Source organism: Culex pipiens, chromosome 3 (assembly GCF_016801865.2).
Source record: "Culex pipiens pallens isolate TS chromosome 3, TS_CPP_V2, whole genome shotgun sequence".
Lineage (NCBI taxonomy): Eukaryota > Metazoa > Arthropoda > Insecta > Diptera > Culicidae > Culex > Culex pipiens.
Window position 1 is genome coordinate 110333083 of NC_068939.1, and position 20474 is coordinate 110353556.

General features: G+C 41.8%; 2 protein-coding genes across 4 annotated transcripts in view; one reads left to right on the forward strand and one right to left on the reverse strand.

The window, feature by feature from the left end:
- The first annotated feature begins 1641 nt into the window (after positions 1 to 1641).
- On the forward strand, positions 1642 to 6830 carry LOC120422372 (histone-arginine methyltransferase CARMER). Its single transcript, XM_039585780.2, has 2 exons — positions 1642 to 2467; positions 5090 to 6830. The coding sequence occupies exons 1-2, from the start codon at positions 1945 to 1947 to the stop codon at positions 6358 to 6360; spliced, it is 1794 nt and encodes a 597-aa protein (XP_039441714.1). The 5' UTR covers positions 1642 to 1944; the 3' UTR covers positions 6361 to 6830.
- Positions 6831 to 9204: 2374 nt separating this feature from the next.
- LOC120422358 (TBC1 domain family member 4) overlaps positions 9205 to 20474 on the reverse strand; it is a 53859-nt gene continuing 42589 nt past the window's right edge. For all 3 annotated transcript variants that reach the window (XM_039585766.2, XM_039585765.2, XM_039585767.2), the window contains 4 exons: positions 15132 to 16052; positions 14475 to 15070; positions 14254 to 14405; positions 9205 to 12021 (listed from right to left, as the gene is read on the reverse strand). In XM_039585766.2, coding sequence (XP_039441700.1) covers positions 10684 to 12021; positions 14254 to 14405; positions 14475 to 15070; positions 15132 to 16052 — 3007 coding nt within the window. In that variant the 3' untranslated portion in view covers positions 9205 to 10683. The remainder of the gene's footprint in view (positions 12022 to 14253; positions 14406 to 14474; positions 15071 to 15131; positions 16053 to 20474) is intronic.

Below are 20474 nucleotides of genomic sequence, written 5' to 3' on the forward strand. Positions count from 1 at the left end.
GTGTAAAAACGAAACTATTGGCACTACGCCCCCCGGGGCATGGCCTTCCTCTAACGTGGGATTTCTGCTCCAGCGCCTCTGACGAGACAGGAGAAACCGGGACCGACGTTTTTACTTCACCATCCGATAGAAGCTCAGTGGATAAGGCGGGAATCGAACCCGCGTCTCATAGCATCATCGGGATCGGCAGCCGAAGCCGCTACCCCTGCGCCACCGAGACCCCATAGAGTTATCTACGTGCGCATGTATTGCGTGTACGTACACGAAAAAGATTGAGGTTAAATTTTGTACCAGCCAGCAAAACAAATGGTGTGCTAGTGTGCGTGAGATCGGCCTTAGATAACTCTATAGAGTTATCTAAGCCCGCTCTCACGCACACTAGCACGCCATTTGTTTTGCTGGACGGTACAAAATTTAACCTCACTTTTTTTCGTGTACGTACACGCAATACATGCGCACGTAGATAACTCTATTGTTTGCATCAGGACACTGTGACGAGGAGTTCGTCATTTTTGAGTTAAATTATATCTAGAATTATATGTAGCTGTCACAGCCCTGCGAAGTATGTTGGCTGACATATCGGGTGGTCAGTCAAAAAAACCCAGCTAGAAGTCGCCTGACAAAAAACTTTTGCTAAAAAGAAAATGGAAACCTGATGCAAACCAATGTCATCCATCTGTAAATATACGGACATTGGATGCAAACAATGTAAACATACGATAAATATGTTGGTAAATTTCTGACACGGGATTGAAACTCGTCCCATAGAGTTATCTAAGCACGATCTCACGCTCACTAGCGCGTCATTTGTTTTGCTGGCCGGTACAAAATTTAACCTCAATCTTTTTCGTGTACGTACACGCAATACATGCGCACGTAGATATTGTGGATTTAGCTCGTAGCTGGATTTTCTGGCATCTTCTCACGGTCATTGGAAACGGTCGTGGATAGACCTAGGGGTTCCCAGTGGGAGTGAAAAAAATCAATTTATAGAAAAAATTATGGATTAAAATTTTGCTTTTTTATCACTTCTCCGACATCAGGAATAATTGTTTGAACATGCTCGCAATTTTTTTATTCGGTCGGAAAAATATTATTTTTCTTGAAAAAACTTTCATTTTTAATCACATGATCACCCCCAATTCTGGCTCGATGCCGCCATCATGCGACCGCGTGCTCCGTTTGTTTGTCAACAAAGCTGCAGCTGGATGGTGAGACGAAGTGAGGGGGGAAGAGATTTTGACATTTTTATGCCCGCATCTGACCCGCCGCCTATTTCGTCGGTCACTGAGTCGCCGGTTGTTTCCAGTGACCGAGTCCAGCTAGGAACTGATCGCACAATAACTCTATCGAGAAATTAAAAGTGAGAGTGTGTGCGTGCAACATGGAGTTAAACTTTTCGAAGTGCTATGGAAACCTTCACAGTAACTGCACAGAATGTTTAACTCCATGTTGCACACACTCTCACTTTTAATTTCTCGATTGAGTGTACAATATGTATTTATCCGCAGACATTTTGGTTCGATCTCGCAGACTTCACAACAACCAATTTGCGCTGGCATCCCTGCCTAATCGACCGCCATCAGTCAGTCAGTTTGTGTGTGTGTGTTCGTGCAGCTTTCAGCATCGATGCTCGTCGTCGTCGCCGTCCGAGTCCCCAGCAGCCAGCCCAAAAGGAGGAAAGAATCGCGACAAGACCGCGGAGAAGACACGGACGAACGGATCGCAAAATTTTCACACTTCGCCGTCCTTGTTCCTTGTAAAAAAAGACCGCGTCGGAACCGCGTGAATTTTCGGTGTTTTGTTCCGTAATCGGGTGGTGAAAAACAGAGTGCGTGTGTGTGAGCGCGAAAAGTGTCCCTGCCGGATTGCCGGAAGAAAAGAACCCTTGCCAGAGCGAAGAATAAAGGCGACCGAGAAAGAGACAGAGCAGTGTGGGTTAAAATGTGCGAACAATTGGCCAGACTGCACGGGTGCAACATCCTCATCATCGGTGACAATGACTGCCTGGTCAATAAATATGGCCACAGCGTGACGATTGCCTGTGGGTATGACCCGCAGGGTATGAGCGTCCGGATCCTGAAGGAGGGAGGAGGTGGTGGTGGTGGCGGTGGCCAGCAACTCGAAGAGTACCCGGTGAATGCGAAAACGACGCACCTGAACCATGGCCACACATCACACGTCGTCGTTGCCGGCGGGGAGATGCTTTACCTGAAGTTTGCCTCCAAAGCCGACTGCCAGCTGTTCCGGTCGCTGCTGCAGAAAATGTCCGGCAAGGTCAACTCAGTATTCAACCTCCGCACGGAGGACTCGTCAGCATCACAGTATTTCCAGTTCTACGGCTATCTGTCCCAGCAGCAGAACATGATGCAGGACTTTGTCCGGACCAGCACCTACCAGCGGGCCATCTACAGCAACTCGCAGGACTTCCACAACAAGATCGTGCTGGACGTCGGCGCTGGCTCGGGTGAGTGACCTTGACTCTTGCCAGGGGGCCGGGCCGGGTGGGGAGCTGTTCAGTTCTGTGTTTGCATCATCCATCTTTTGGTGATTTTTTTTCTCCCAACTTCACCTCACTACTATCACCACCATTCATCATCAATCGATGTTAACTCTTGCGTACGCGCGTAGCGCAGAAAAAGAGTTTTTTTTTCGTTTTTTACGCCAATGGTTTTATAGCACGCTATCATCAATTCGCTATCGAAAATTATAATTCCCAGTGTGTAGGGGAGTGTGGGGTTCAGTTGGGTACTTGGCAAAAAAAAAATGTTTTTCTTCTTTTGAACGAAATTTCTAATTGCCTGATAATGGTGCATGAAACCGTAAGGCAATCCAAACCACGTTCTACATCAAAGCTCCCATTCACCCCGGGATTCGAACTGACGACCTTTGGATTGTGAGTCCAACTGCCGACCGGCGTTATGCCGAGGTCAATAGGGGCAGGGGGGGCAGAATGGCCCGCCTAAGTAAAATGCGCCAAAAACCATAGAAAAACATACAAATTTATGAACTCAGTGTAGTAGGCTTATGCTTTGGGATGTTCCCTTCAATGTTGTATACTTGGTTGATGAAAATTTTTAGCTTAAAACTATTTTTATCTACTTAAAAAAAAGTTTTTTTCGGCTACTTTTTCCTGGGTGCGGGGCAGAATGGGCCACCTTAGAAAACAAGCCATTTTGTCTAATAAAACGTTGAAGGGAGATAATAAATGATTAAAGGGACATTTCTAACATAGTTTCCATGAAGTTAGACCACTTTTATGAAAATAGTAATTAACCAAATCAAACATTTTTGAAAATAGTTTTAATATGTTGAAATAAGACACTGCAGGCCAAGGATTGATACCTAAGAGCATGCAATGGCACTGACCTTGTTGCGTGCTCTTCGGTTGACGTCCACGTAAGGAACATCCTGGAAGGAGCGTAACTAACTACATCCGTAGTTCTGTTAGATCATCCGAATTATCTTGATCAGAACAGTATAGCTCTGGTTCCTTGCGAGTGTCCTATTTTCTTACCTCCACGTTGGCTTGGTTTTCATGATGACCTAGCTGGTGGCCTGTGGAAACGGATCGTAAACCTTTGACCACCGCGGGTCAGAGTCGAGACGGCTAAAAGAAAGGGGCGCAACAATGTGGGAAAGGGAAGTAATTTGTGATTGTAGACGGTATTGTTTTGATTCGCAGTATGTTGAGTCAACTGCTGTGGATGTACCTGAAACATCGCACAACGGGGTTTCTCTTCTCTTCATTCTCAGCTACCAGCTATTTCCTATTTTTATTTTGCTCTTCTGATTCCCAATTCTTCACTGATGCTTCTATTTAATATCCAACATTTGATTTTAATTTTACTAACTTTTGATTCTCTTATCTCTCAAAGCTTTTCCACTCTTTTCTATCAATTGATGCTGCTGTAACAAACTTTGTTTTGTTTTTTTTTTCTTTAAAAATATACTTTTCCTTAATGTACTAGTAATATCAAGTCTATTTATCATTCGCTTAATCTTTTTTGATTTTATTGCGAATTTATTTATTTGAATAATTCTTTATCTGTCCTATAAATTATCATTACTATAATCTAAGCTTGTTTTGTATCTCTTTTTATTAACTATTGTCTAATTTTACATCTAATACATCTAGCTTCTCATTTTTATTCTTCAAAATACGCTAATCATTCTCTTACTATTGATACTTGATTTTTATAAAATAAATTATCTTTTACTGTCAATTGTTTTTAATCTTCACCCTTTTTTCAAACAAGTGAGGTTTGAGCCCTTACTCAATTTATGGAATGGTTAAAGGATTAACACAAATATTACTATTGTATTTTTGGTAAACTTTTATAACATGCTTAGGACCAAAAATTGTAACAAAACACCGCGACAAAAGAAATAGCAACAGATAAACAGACTCAACAATAGGGAAGATTTCAGGAGAAAACAATACACAGTAAATAACAATAAGTTTTTGAATTCAAACTAAAAATATAACAGTTTTTGCTTTAATGAAAGTTGATAGGCACACTATAAATGGTTAGGCGCTTATACTTACATCAAACCCTACGTAATGTACCACCCCCGGCCGAGTTAAAATGCGTAACCGGAAAAGAAGGTGTGCATGCCTGGCACGAACACTCAAAGCGTGTTCTAGCGTGCTGCTCGTACTGACTCAGAGCAAGGGTGAGATGTAGGTGTAAGGGCAGTGCGTGTTCGTCGGGAACCTAGTGCATAAGATCGGTCAAGGCCCGTTCTTACACTGAAAAATTGCGAATTGCGAATCAACCCCCATCGTGGACAATTTCCATACAAAAAAAATGTATGGAGCGTGGACAATCGCTATAAAAAATTAGAAGTTTTTTTTGTTTGTTTTATGGCCCCCGATTCGTACCCCAAGTTGCATTACGCCCTTGCATGAACTTTGATCGAATTTGGATTTCGATGATGGGGTATATTGATAGGATTTGGAGCCATGATTAATCGCCGCACAACACGCAAGCGGGCTCGATACTATTTTCAAATCTAAACCTGATGTAACTATGATTTATGTTTTTATTACCCTGATCTAAATGCTAACTTTCTTTTTCTTTCGCAGGCATTCTATCGTTTTTCGCCGTTCAAGCTGGTGCCGCCAAGGTTTACGCCGTCGAGGCCAGCAACATGGCCCAGTACGCCCAGCAGCTGGTGCACTCGAACAATCTGAACGGCAAGATTACGGTGATTGCCGGCAAGATCGAGGAGATTGAGCTGCCCGAAATGGTGGACGTCATCATCTCGGAACCGATGGGCTACATGCTGTACAACGAGCGCATGCTGGAGACTTATTTGCACGGCAAAAAGTGGCTCAAGCCGGAGGGCAAGATGTTCCCGTCGCGGGGAGATTTGCACGTTGCGCCGTTCACGGACGAGGCACTCTACATGGAGCAGTACAACAAGGCAAACTTTTGGATGCAGTCCGAGTTCCACGGCGTTAACTTGGTGTCCCTGCGGGATGCGGCCATGAAGGAGTACTTCCGGCAGCCGATCGTGGACACGTTTGACATACGCATTTGCATGGCGAAATCGATCCGACACACGACCAACTTTTTGACCGCCGACGAGAAGGACTTGCATCGCATCGCGATTGACGTCGAGTTCCACATTCTGGAGACGGGAACGTGCCACGGGTTGGCCTTCTGGTTCGATGTGGAGTTTGCTGGCTCGTGCTCGCAGATTTGGCTGTCGACCGCACCGACGGAGTCTCTCACCCATTGGTACCAGGTGCGTTGCCTGCTGCAAACGCCCATTTTCGTCAAGCAAGGCCAGGTCCTGTCCGGTAAGGTCGTTCTGGCAGCTAATCAAAGACAAAGCTATGACGTTGAAATCGACATGAAGCTGGAGGGCACGATGATCACCTCCTGCAACACGCTAGATCTTAAGAATCCGTACTTCCGATATACCGGTGCTCCCGTTCCGGCACCGCCAGGCTCTAACACCACATCACCAAGCGAAGCGTACTGGGGTCAACTCGATGCTCAAGGTGCTCGAAATGCAGTAAATCTCGTAAATGGCATCACCGTCAATGGCCTTGGCGAGGTTGACATGTCCATTATCAACAGCAACATGATGCCGATGGGCAACCAACCGAACATTCATCCCGGACTCATCTCCAGCACCGGCCGGCAGCAGTCCCAGCAACAGCAGGTCACGCCCTCCCAGCAGCTGACGATGAATCCGACGATCGCCTGCGCGGCCACTTCGACCCAGAATGTCGCCCAGCAGCAGCTCATCGGGGGTGCTATTTCGCCGTCCCTCTTCACGACACCAACCCAGCAGATTATCAACAGCCACCATGCTCAACCGATCCATGGTGGACAGTTTTACTAAACATAAAGCATCTTATTATTATTACTCTCCAAAAGCAAAAAAAAAAACAGCAAATGCATTTCCAAGCACCGGACTGTAGCGGAACTTCCACACACATACACACGTACACACAAACAACACACAGCACTCACAAACGCTTTATTTTCATTTTTGTCGTCGTAAGTTCACAGCGCTACTCTTATTAATTATACATAAAATATTATTTAATTTGTATACCTTACACACTTTTTACTGAGATTGACCGAGCAGACAAGTGCGCACACAAACAAACAAACACACTCACATGTCCTGCGGCCGCCCTGCCTGCCCCTCCCCCCTCCAAACTAGACTTTATATTACAAGGTAGCAAGCTTTTATTTTCAAAAGTTAAGTTCACTTTTTCTCTGTAACTTTCTAGTTTGTAATAGATTTTTCAATTAAAATTATGTCTCCGAAACATCGACCAGCGAAAAACATACTCAAAAAAATAATGCGTTGTTTTATTTCCGCGGTCTTAATCCGTAATGTCAAATCTAATGGTCCAATATGTCAATGTCGCACGTGATGCCGCTGGTACGAGAAAGTCGTGGAAACAATCGTGAAAGGACAACTGATGTCGTAATACTGGTGTGCTGCTGAAGGAACAATCTGGTTTTCGGAAATATCACTCTACTGCCTGGTGAAGTGGAAGCTGCTATGGACGCGAAGGTCTTTGATTTATGTATTATCAACTGAATTGAGGCAATGCTAATTAACAGGGAGATATCTGCTGAAAAAGGAGGAAACAGACTAGTTATCAAAACTCGGAGGGGATGTCCACAAGGTGGAGTTTTATCACCCTTACTCTGGTCATTAGTAGTCGATGATCTCTTGAAAAAGTTAGCGTGTCTCGGTTTCGAATTAATAAGTTATGCGTATGATATCTGCATCATAATGGTTCATGGAGAAATAGGAAATTTCATTTCAAACCAAATGCAATCAGCGTTGAATTTTATTTCAAAATGGTATAAAAGTGAAGGTCTTCGAATTAATGTCTGTAATACAGTTGACAAATGACGATATTAATCCCTGAACTTGTTCGTTCCTGGGATAACAATAGGTTTTTTTTCCAATGAAGTGATATATCCAGGAGTCATCTTAAATAGGAAACTCAATTGGAATGTTCATTTAAAAATATATATAATATACATTAGGGTGTTTCATCCAAACAAAAAAGTTCTCAGAATCAGGCAAACCGAGGTTTCCCCATAGGGACTCTCATGCCAAATACCATCCCATTTGGTTGAGAATTGGCCTGTCCCCAGCGGTTTAAAGTTTACATGTAAATTACTATGGGATTTTTATGCTTTTCGTTCAATCGTTCCTACAGGTCTGGGGACAACATGGATTCATTCTGAATAAAGACAGGTGTGTAGGGGATGGTCCAAGGAACAAATTCCAGAAGGAATTAGGGTTGTCCATTCTGTCCCCAAGGTGCGCATTGGATCGACGTCCGCTGTCTCCAGAATCAACGATTCACCCTTCAAATGTACGCATTGTCCTTAGTATGCTATGACGGCTAGCTGAAAATTACGACGCGCCATGTCAGACGGTGAACACGGATTTTCCGACGACGTAATTCCGGGTTGGTACGAAATTCCAACGAAAAATCTATTCTATCGATACAAATACCCCCAAAACGGTGTTATACCCACTCCAAAATGTTTATTTAGCAATTCTATGGTAATATATTGACATTTAGTTGAATTAAAAGTTTGCAAAATTAAGTTTAGATAAGTTTTATATAGAATTTCCAGAGTTATATAAACTTTTATACTAAGTAGTTAGTAAACTTTATATTCAATCCAAATTATTTTTTCAATCAGTCAAGGATGCCTATTTGGAGTTGAAAGACTGGATTTATGGTGATTTGTCAACAAATAACATTATTTATGTTAATTTTTCGAAAGGTGTACAAACTTTTTTTGCACCTTTTTTATTTTCGTAATAGTATTTGTTATATAACTTTTTATAGAAATCATCTTTTCATGAGCTGTTTGTAGCAAAATGTTTGGCATGAGTTTCTAAACAAAACGTTGTACTAGGTTCCTGTCAAACTTTAAATTTTTTACATGTTTCATCACAAAATGTGCATAGTGCTCAAGGGGTGTAAATACTTTTTTTACATACACAGAAAAAAATAATGTAAATTTGGAAGCTGTAATTTTGGAAGGTTGAATATTACCTCTTTTATGATGTAATTTTACCTCAATTTAGACTGAAAAAGTGACATTACACCAGAAAAGTGGTAAAATTACACATTTTCAGAAGTAAAATCACACCTTTTTTCTGACATAAAAGATGTACCCCTTCCCAGATGTAATATTACCATGATTTTTTTTTCTGTGTACTGTAGGTTCCGTCTCAGCAGGGTTATAGATTTCAGCAAAAGAGTCAACCCTAACTTGGGCAAAACGTTCCATGTTGCTAGGTTAACCTGATTTTGCTATAAAAAATTAATAAGTTCATTTTTCGAGTGATTTTATAGCCTTTCCTCAGTAAGGTGAGGAAGGCAAAAATGAGTCACACCACAATATTCCTATAATTGTCCACAGTGGTTTCAAGGCTCTACAAAAAATGGTACTGAGAGGAAGAGCACGTTATGACGGACGGCCATCTGCATTAGCGGTACGCATTCCCATGGTTACACGTGATTACGTGGGGCGTGGTTCAGCCCCATGTGCTCATAGCAAGCGGGTGGAATAACAAATGGTAACAATTCCCTAAATTTCTCTCTCTTACGGCCTACCTGGATGGAACACTATTTAAAGGATTGTGATAGGTAAAAACTAATTAAAAAGCAATGAAACTTCACAGTTTTGCGGATATATGGATGTAGGACTGTCACTGTTTGTATTTTTATTGAATACTAATATAGATAGTACATATTTATGTCTCAATGCTATATATTTTGGGGTACAGTAAATATTTATCGAATATTGGGGTAATTGGGGTTACACTTGATTAACCTATGCCTTAAGTACACTCTTCATTCCAATCTAACCGATTATTAAGTCCGCAACAAAATTTCATTGAATATCAATTTTCACATTTAAAAAATAATCCACTAAAACTAGCTATTCGCTAAAACCCTTCTCAAACCTGCTTAAATAGTCATCAAAGTAAAAAAAAAACAAAACAGCTTTTTGAAACCTAAAAAAATAGTACAAACAAAACAACGATCAACAACTAAAAAAAGTCACCTTCTCGGCGCCCACGTGACAAAACGAAATAAGCTCGAAATAAGACACCTGCGTTTGAAGAATTCAACCACTTTTCATTCCGATATTTCTGATTCCTCTAAAAAAACTCGGGGGCAGCTTTGGAGCTCTAGTAAATAACCGCTCTCTGTTTCATTTTTTTCTGTCTGTCTTGGGAACCACAAGGATTTGCTTGGTTTTGCTTCACCACTACTACAGCTAATGCGCATGCAAGCAGGAAATTGGCGTCGGTTATTGAGTTTGGTTGTGGTATCTTGCTTGATCCTTGATTACATTTATACTGTTGGTAGGTTTGCTTCACACATTTCTTGACTTTTTTTTATGTACAATTTATATGCTACCGAATATCATGCCGGTCATTTAATAACTTTTTTTTGCGTCACGTTCGATTTTTGTGCAAGCAGAATTTTTGTTTGTGGGACGAATCTGATTCCGATGGGGACGCTTGATGGATTGTTCTTGACGTACCACGCGACTCCATTCGATTGACTTATTTTGTTTTGTTTGGTAATATTTGCGTGCACGTGAGTATTGTTTCGGTTCTTCTTAAATATCTCATTTTGGGTCGAACGATTTAAGTTTGTTTGATTATGTTCAGGGTTGCAACAATTGTGATGCCTTATTGATTCTGGAACCAAGCCGGTGTGAGTGCAAATTTAGTTTTTTTTTGTTTTTTTTTTGTGTCGTAATTTTCGTAGTAACAACAATGCGGAAGCGGATTGTGAAGGTGGTTGCCCCTAGTTTGTACCTTCCACGCAGTTGGGGTATCAAAAAGCATTAATTTCTACTGCACTGAAGGGATTCCCTACACACTTAATCTAGTAGTACCACATATCACTGTTCGCCAAAGCAAGACTTGATTAAATACACTAGCGCTGCCAATGCAAGACTGAGAAGCTTTATCCCTAAAATATAGAATATATATCCGTTCCGAATGCGCGCGCTTACGCTGGGTGGTGAATTTGCATACTAAAGTTGATAATCATAGCGTAATGTGTGTGACGGTGTGTCTTTGCTCTAGTGTTTAGCTGCTCTGCGATGCGATCGTACCGCGGGTTTAGCGGTCCAACCCGACGGTTGATTGTTAACTGCGGTTCATGAAGCCGGGTTGTTGGCCGGCGAGATCGCCGAGGTCGCTCACGATCGACGAGACCGAGTTTTGTCGCGATTGTACCCGTGGTTTGATGGATTTGAGCTGGGTTGTACCGTTGAACTGTACGTTGACGTCGCCGCTGAGCGGGTGCATGTCGAGCATGCTCGGAACCAACGGTCTACACTCGGCCACCATCGGGGTGGTCGACGGGGCGTGCATCTGCGGGCTGATTGGGGTGGCGATTCCGCTGTCATCGCTGGCACTGTTCAGCTTCATGCCGGCGCCACCACCGTTCCGATCCGCAGATCCGTGCTCCGGACTGTTGCACTCGTCCAGTTTGTTCAAGCGCAGACCGGCCTTTTGCTGGCGGATTTGCTCGAACGAGCTCTGAAAGAATGGTTTCTTCTTGGTCGGAGTTCCGCTGGCGCTGTCCGCCTCGTTGGCCTCCTCCAGCACGTTCAGCGCCAGGCCCAAATTGCTGTTGAATGAAATAGATTTGCCGATCTTCCGATCGACAAAAATAGGCGATCGCTTCTTCTGCTGGCCGTGCTGTGGTTGCAGTTCCTGAACCTGTTGCAAGATCCGGCAAACCTCGTTCGGTAGCACGTAGTCGGGCTTGCTCTCCGTCGAATGCTCGACAAACCGAACCAACGTGTGAACGGTGTTCTCCAGCGTTTGAACCTGCGTTTGTAGGTTCTGAATTTGGTTCTGCTGTGCCTGGCGAGTCTTCTCCAGCTGCGCCAAGCTAGATTGAGCAAATTGCAGCTGCGTTTCCAACTGCTGGTTCTCCTCCTTCACGCGGTTAAAATTTTCCAAGTGATGATTCTGCGAAGTCATCTCCTCCTTCAGCACGTTATATTCGACTTGGTATTCGATCAGTTGCCGAGAGAAATCGGACTTGAACACATTCCGAAAAACCTTCTCCATTACATCGGCGCTGATCTTCGGAACGACCGTCTTCAAATAGTTCATAATCTCCTCAAAGTTATCCCGCTGCAGCAGCTGCTCTTTGTGGACCTCCAACAGTGCGATCGCACACCTGAATATCACATCGAACGACTCCAAAAACAGCAGGTCAAACACCCGGGCCACGAATCCCAGCGGAAAGTGCGAACTGAACACGGTCAAGATCCAGGGCGCCGCGTACAGCGTAGGCGAGATGTCGTGCTGGTCGAACCAGTCGTACAGCTCCGGGATGTGGTCCTTGAGCAGGCGGGACAGCTGGTACAGTTGCAGCTGGAACTGCTTCATGTCGGGCAGATATTTGGCGCGCATCTGCCGCTTGAACATCAGATGCTTGAGCAGATCGAACGCGTCCGCCTCCTCGAGCTAGAAAAGGGTGGTGGGGAAGAATGGGAACATTGATTAGTTTTATAAATTATTTTAATGATTTTTTATCTGCTTTTTACGTAGGAGATTTAAATGATAGCAAAACAACGAACCGGGACCTTGATTTCAATATATCCCGGGCAGACGGTAATAACAAAATTAATAATATTTCAATAATAAATCCTGTCAAAATAACAAAAAGTGTTATTATTTTATCCAGAACTTCAACTTCAAGAAGAAAAAATAACAACAGTTTCTAATAAAATAGCAAAATTTGGTATTGAAGTGATATTATATTGAAAATGTTTAATTACACGCTAATAAGAGGAAATGTTATACATTTCAAAAACTCTCCTAATAACAAAATTTGTTATTCGTTCGATATACTGACTTAGAAATAAAATAACCATAAATCGCACAAATGGAAAAGTTTCTAAGTGTCCATAACACAATCTGTTATTATTTTTTCTTTTGTTAAATATGTTTAGAACTTGGGATAATTTTGTCTAATTTCGTCGGGGTCAATATTTTGGCCATGAAATGGGGTCCTTAAGCTAAAATTATTCTAAAAAGTTGAAATTTTGGAAGTTGATTTTTTAAATTATTTGATATACCCCCTAAAGGACTTTGCTAAAATTGGCTAGAACTATTGGATAATTTTGACCAATTTCGTCGGGGTCATTGTTTTGGCCATGAAATGGGATCCTTAAGCTAAAATTATTCTAAAAAGTTGAAATTTTGAAAGTTGATTTTTTTAATTATTTGATATACCCCCTAAGGGATTTTACTAAAATTGGCTAGAACTATGAAATAATTTTGACCAATTTCATCGGGGTCATTATTTCACCATGAAATGGGGTTTCAAGCTAAAATTAATCCGATAAAATTAACTTTTGAGAGTTCATTTTTTTTAAATTTTGTTATTTTCCCTAACGGAATTGATTTATTTATTGAGAATTTTTGAAGTGTGAATAACAAAAACTGTTATTATTTTCACAGAGCCAGGAAGTCGGAGCTGACGTTGAAGTTCGAGCTGGAGTGAGACCGGCATCGGATTCAGCTAATTTTCAGCAACATTTACTTGGAGTCAGAATCTGTGAAGTCGGGTATTTTTGGAGAGCTGAAGTCGTCGTTGACGTCATATCCTGCATCCAGAGTCGGAGTTGTCTTCAAAGTATGGATTCAAAGTCGCTTGGAGGTACCCGACTCTGCAGCCCTGACTAGTACAGGGGAGTTATGGCAACTGCAGGTTTATTTGCAAATTACAAATAAACCAAAATAATAACTTTTTTTTTGTTATGGAGACATATCCCGAACAGACGGTAATAACTAAATTCATGCCATTTCAATAACAAATACTCTTAAAATAACAGAAAGTGTTATGGATTCTTCTTGAACAATCAACTTTTGCACAAGAGTTGAATAACAGTTTATGTTATCATAACAAAATTTGTTATCGGTCTGTTATTGGTTGAAAGCCAGAACAACTTTGGAATAACATTTTTTGTTATGGAGGAATACCGCCAACTGTTATTGTGATGATCGGATTAGTTGTTAAAATAGCAAAAAATAATAACAAAGATTTGTTCGAAGAATAACTTAAAATGTTATTAATCTGTTATTACAATAACAATCCATTAACAAAAAAATCATAACGGCGAATAACAAATCTTGTTATAAATAACATAAAATGTATTTGGCCTAGTATTTTCCAATATCAAATAATGTTATTCCCGCGTTATTTCCGTCTGCTCGCGATACCAGTTCAATAACATTTTTTGTTATTATGCTGCTCCACCTCTCCGCACAAAATAACAAATCTTGTTATTCCTTCATAATTCCTTCTGTGTTATTGGTTTGTTATTGCAATAACAACATAATAACAGTTTAAGTTATTCTTCGAACAAATCTTTACTATTGATTTTTGTTATTTTAACAACTAATCCGATCATCCCAATAACATAATTCGATCTTCTCACAATATCAAAAACTGACCTTCCCAAGTTATTTCCGTCTGCTCGGGTAGTAAGTTTTTCGTTTAAATTTTAAATCTTCAATGCATTTCGGTTAATTATAATTACCAAATTCTTGCTCAATATCGAGGAAGAGATTCTTCAAGCAAGAGAAAATATCGAGGAAGGAAGAAAATCGAAGTATGCAGTATGAAGGAACAGAAGAAACCATCGGTATCACAGCTCTACGTCAAAAGTCAACCAACAAAACAATACTCACATGCAGCAGCAGAACGGCACAGATAAAGCCCAACCCTTGGCAGTAACCAAGTTCGGGATCCAGGATAGAGTACGCCTTGAGCAAGTTAAACAGCGACAGCTGACCCACCCCGAGGGCGTCCTTGTAGTACTTGTGATCGGGGAAGGTTCGTCCTGTCGAAAATTAATTCAAAATTAGCGGTGACTTCATCCCGGAATAGCGACGAACCCCCGAAAACTCACCCAAATCGATAAAGATCGCATGCTGATGCTCGGTCAAATTCTTCAGCAGCGTCTGGTACGGAGTGTTGTAGTTGGGGAAATCGGTCGTGTCCACCGGGGGCGTATTGTACGAGTGTTGATTAGCCAGAAACTTCCAGATTTCACCCCGCTTGGCGCGTGGAACTCCGTTTTTGATCGCCTGGTAGAGCACTTTGGGATCCTTGCGGGTGTGGACGGCCTCCGCCGAGGATGCGCTCAGAAAGTTTTCCCAGATCTCAACCGCCTGCTGGTCGCAGCTCGATATCTCGTCGTACTCCAGCTTGATGCGTTTGATTTCGTTCGTTTTGATCTGGTTCTGGCGCGCTTGGAGTCGCGCGTTCTCCTTGTCCATGCGGTTCAGGATGATGGTTTGCTTGATGGCCACACGCCACAGTTCGCGCAACTCGGCGCGGGTTCGCTTCCGAGTACTGACGTGGGGATTCCTCAGCGGAGACATGTACTCGGTGCCGGTCACTTTGAGATTTTTCGAGGGCGTTACGACCCGATGGAGCATCGCCTGGCGCCACGAGCCGGCGTGGCTGGAGTTTTCCCGCGGACTGTTGCCAACCTTGATGAAGCTGTGGAGTGGAAAAATGTTTTTATGCGTGTTAGAATCAATCGGATAACGCTTCAACTTACATATCCATCATGGGTGATTTGAGTTGCGGTGCTGCAGTCGGTACGCCAAAGTCCGAGTTCTTCCGGCTCAACGAAGGACTGGATCCGATGGTGGATGCACGAGATCTCGGCTGGGGTTCCAGATCGTTTCCAGCTCGCAGATCTCCTGATGAGGTGGAATCTTTGATCGAGGTGACACTACCGCTGAAGTCGTCCTTGCTCGTACGGCGCTTTAGCAAGTGATCGAATGAACTCGTCAGCGATCGTTTCGCCTTCATGAAGATTCCACTCCCACCCAGATATTGGTTCAAGAACTCCGTCCTGTTCTCGGCCGTATCGTGTACGTGGCGCTGCTGCTTGGACTCACAGTGAGCCCTCAACAGCATCATCAGAAACTGGTTCTGCTCGCCCAGACTGTGCCCGGCAGCTTCTTCCGCTCCGTGATACTTCTCCATCAGCAGTCGCTGCTCGTCGTCCGTCAGTGTGGTGTCTATTCGCTTGAAGATCATGTACTGCGTCTTCTTATCGCTCAACCCTTCCGTGTCCGAGCACAGCTTGTGGTACCACAACATCGGACAGTGCTCGCACGAGTAGATCTGGGCCGTCGCTTTGTCCTTTTGCTTCTGCTCCGAGCATACCATGAACGCCTGGCTGATTGCGATGATAATCTCGTCCGCGACGTTCTCCGACTGGCACTTGAACACGTACCCGATGTAGCCGTCGTTGTTCATGTCCCGGCAGATGATTCCAAAGTGGTCGGCGTTCTTCTGGCCCTGGGCACAACTGGCCACGTCGCGGAACTCCTTGTGCAGCAGGACCTGCTTGCGATCGGGGCTAATCAGCCGCAGATCCGTCTGGCCAATCAGGAAGACCATTGTGCGGTTCTGCTCCACGACCGGAATCGACCCGATCGAGGCGGATCGATCACGGCGCACCGGAACGCTGAAAATTTATTTTAAACGATGAGTGAAATTCTTGTCATTTTTTGTTGACTTAAAAGCTTCGCTTTATTTTTTATTTTGCTATACAGTAATTACAATTAGTGGTTTGGGAAATGTTAAGGGTTAATTTTATTTTCAAATTCCGATCTCAACAATTACTAAACATGCAGAACTTATGCTGCGAACAATTGGAACAGGAACATACTGAGTAATGTTTAATATAACTATTATGATGATTTTGAGAATCGGAATTTGTCACGTTTGAACAACTAATATAAATATAACATATTTCTGATTGACTAGTGTACACATTTCCATAACAAGAAATAAATAGTGTCTATTCAATTAGTAAAATAAGCAGCTTTAATTATTTGAAAAGCAGTCAGCCAAGTTAATTTTTAAAAGGTTAGAAAAGTGTTGCGTGATTTTTATAATACAGTAAATAGCCAAACAGATATTGACAAAAGTTCATCAGGGTTTTGAAAAAAAAAAATAAAATTGCAAGCTATGGTATTAAAATGTTATTAAAAAAAGTGTATTAAAATGCATTTTACACCTGTCCAGTTGTTCTGCAATAATTAATTTTCAAAACATCTATGTACCGACGAATTTTTTTTTTTCGTCGAAAAAAAACTTTTTGCCGTACTGTTCAATGGAATTTCACAAAAATTCAAAATATTTTTGATCAATCCATTTTGATGAAATATTATTTTAAAGGCAGGCTGATCCTTTCCGACAAGTGTTGCATGCTATATATCGTACGGTACCAGTACTGTCAGTAGTTCTGTGTGATCAAGACCGATTCAAGACAAGAACTCAAGAAAAGGGAAGATCCAACTGGAACTTGGCTAGACGATTGGAGTTGTTCTTGAAGATTTCGTGTTTTTGGTGAGAGCTTTCCATTATTATTTTCAAATAACTCCTTCATCTATTCTAACATTCACACATTTCAATGAAGACAACTACACCACCTTACTATATACGCGGTAGGGTGTTCCCTTGGTCGTTCGCTGTGAGTTTTGGATTGCCTGCTTCTCTAATGAAGGTTCGACTGAGGGGGCATGCTTATTAATTTCTCGTCGCTCCATACCCTCAATGACGTGATGGGAGCAAGGACGTCTATGCGAAGTGTCCCTACACCCGCTACAAATTTTCGGCGCATGGGTAGGGAAAAGGGAAACCATTTGATATATGCGCCGGTATTTGTAGCACTAAAATTCGTGCAAAAAAACTTATGCACGTGGGTGTACAGATTATGGAGTAAAAGATGATCGAATTGTTCACCTAGCGCTCACATGTGTTTCGGGACCAAGTTGCCTGCGGGTATGGGGATCATACATACTAGGGTGGGTACGTTTTTCAAAAAGTTCTCGGATCAAGTTTTAGTATAGTTCCCCTTGTAGGGCATGCCCATAGGGACTTTCATGCCAAATATCAGCTCATTTGGTTGTAAACTGGCTGCGCGCATCAGGGTTAAAGTTTACATGGGAATTACTATGGGAAATTGGAACTTTTTGTTCAAACGCTCCTACAGGTCTGGGAAAATCACGCGCCAACTTCTGGTATGGTCAGGCCTATGGGGAATGGTCTGGAGAACACTTTTCCCGAAGAGAGCATATGGATTCGTTGTCCCTAGACCTGGCGCATCGGCAAACAATCCGATGTCTCCGGAATCAACGGTTTTTCCTCAAAAAGCATCAAATTTTCCTTAGCATGCTATGAAAGCTTGATGAAAACCGCGACGCCATACGTCAAGCAGCTACCACGTGGTTGAAATATTTGCAAAAAAATACAAATTTGCTAAGCAAAAATTCTGAATTCGTCTAAATAATATCAGGATTACTTGAAATGATCATTTTCTAGATAAAAGAAGGTTTGCAATTGAATATTCTAGCCGTTTCTCACCCACGTGGTAGCTACCTGACGTATGGCGTCGCGGTGTTCATCAAGCTTTCATAGCATGCTAAGGAAAATTTGATGCTTTTTGAGGAAAAACCGTTGATTCCGGAGACATCGGATTGTTTGCCGATGCGCCAGGTCTAGGGACAACGAATCCATATGCTCTCTTCGGGAAAAGTGTTCTCCAGACCATTCCCCATAGGCCTGACCATACCAGAAGTTGGCGCGTGATTTTCCCAGACCTGTAGGAGCGTTTGAACAAAAAGTTCCAATTTCCCATAGTAATTCCCATGTAAACTTTAACCCTGATGCGCGCAGCCAGTTTACAACCAAATGAGCTGATATTTGGCATGAAAGTCCCTATGGGCATGCCCTACAAGGGGAACCATACTAAAACTAGATCAGAGAACTTTTTGAAAAACGTACCCACCCTAATACATACATACATACATACATACATAGGAAAATGCATTTCAAATTGTTTTCAGTTGATTAGATTTCTATTTCCATAAAAATGTTGAAGTTTTCTTTTGAAAAAATATTTGTTTTGCTCCCTGATTTTTCAGACTGATTTTAAAGGGAGGGGCGACATAAACTATGAAAAACATTTCCAACAGCCTTAAGGATTTTAAAAGAAGGGATCTGCCGTTCTACGCATAATTGTCGCAAAAATTCTAGTACTTTGTTTGGAACTCATTAAAAGTATCGTCATCTGGAGCGAATCGGGTCTTTTCTATGTGTCCCAATTCACCCCAGATAACGGTTCCAACATTTTCTCGTCTCATCACTGCTCAAGTACGCATAATTGTTTCAGTTTTGCCTTCCTCAATGAGGTAAGGCTATAATCCTGTTCTAGTCTGCAAAGACCCACCTTCATGTATACATATTAGGGTGTTTCAACCAAACAAAAAAGTTCTCAGAATCAGGCAAACCGAGGTTTCCCTAGTAGAGGATACCCATAGGGACTCTCATGCCAAATATCAGCCCATTTGGTTGAGAATTGGCCTGTCCCCAGCGGTTTCAAGTTTACATGTAAATTACTATGGGATTTTTATGCTTTTCGTTCAATCGTTCCTACAGGTCTGGGGACAACATGGATTCATTCTGAATAAAGACAGGTGTGTAGGGGATGGTCCAAGGAACAAATTCCAGAAGGAATTAGGTTTGTCCATTCTGTCCCCAAGGTGCGCATTGGATCGACGTCCGGTGTCTCCAGAATCAATGATTCACCCTTCAAATGTACGCATTGTCCTTAGTATGCTATGACGGCTAGGTGAAAATTACGACGCCCCATGTCAGACGGTGAACACGTGGAGAAGCATCGATTGCATTATTATTACAAAATCATCATGTTACGTTATTAAGAATAGTTCAAATTGTTACAGGAACATCAATAATTGTAATTTTATTACTTTAAAGAATGTTTCTGACCCAAAACTTGAGTGTATGTTCTGCCACGTGTTCACCGTCTGACATGGGGCGTCGTAATTTTCACCTAGTCGTCATAGCATACTAAGGACAATGCGTACATTTGAAGGGTGAATCATTGATTCTGGAGACAACGGACGTCGATCCAATGCGCACCATGATTTTTAAAAAAGATTATTTTTAAATTCGGAATTTAATCGACAAAGTTTTTAATTTTTACAGGTTGCGTTTGGATAGTTTTTTCAAGCATATTAAATTTATCATCAAAAGCTCTGTTTCTTAAAGCCTTGATTTATGACTAAAGTTTATCAAACATTAAACTTTTTGTCTATATGTATTTTTAAAGAATTAAAGAAATAGTCTAACGTGACGTTTCAGTCTCACGTACCCCCCCCCCCCTCTGTCACACTTGCGACCACCCCCCTTCCCCTTTGAGCGTGACGTACTTTATGGATGACGCCTATATGTTTTTTTATCTGTTGAGCGAAAGAATCTTTAAATAGATTGATAAACTGACTGATGACTAAACAGGTAGAAGAGCCCATGTTTGCATAACTGTCTTTTTCGCATTCGCATTGTTATGAGTTAAAAGTGCGGTCTGATTTTTGAGGGGAAAGCAAATCGAACTCCAATCTGGGAATCAATCAATATTGTTTATGTCGAATTGATAATTGTATGATGAATTGAATAGGTGAATAAATTTAAATAGATGCAACAACTGTTTCAATGGATAGCTTTATAATATTGTTTTTTTGTTACAAAATAATTATGATGTGTTGTGATGTGATGTAAGTGATATAATAATGAAAAAACGAAGTAAAAAAGATTAGGGAAGTTTGATAACATTGACCAGCAAAAAAAAAAAGAAAAATGTTTGGGCAGGCTTAATTTGAGGTGAAGCATAAAGTTTGGGGTCCCTAGAAACACGTGCACTTTGATTTTTTTTAATATTTAGAAAGGGCTTAATGGTTTTTTATTCCAAAGTTTGTATGGAGAATCAGAATGGTTCGTCGCTGTTGCATACAAGCAAGAATATGTGGGATAGCGTGGTTCACGGATGTATGAAAAAGACAAAAGTGTCGTTTGCATCAACCGG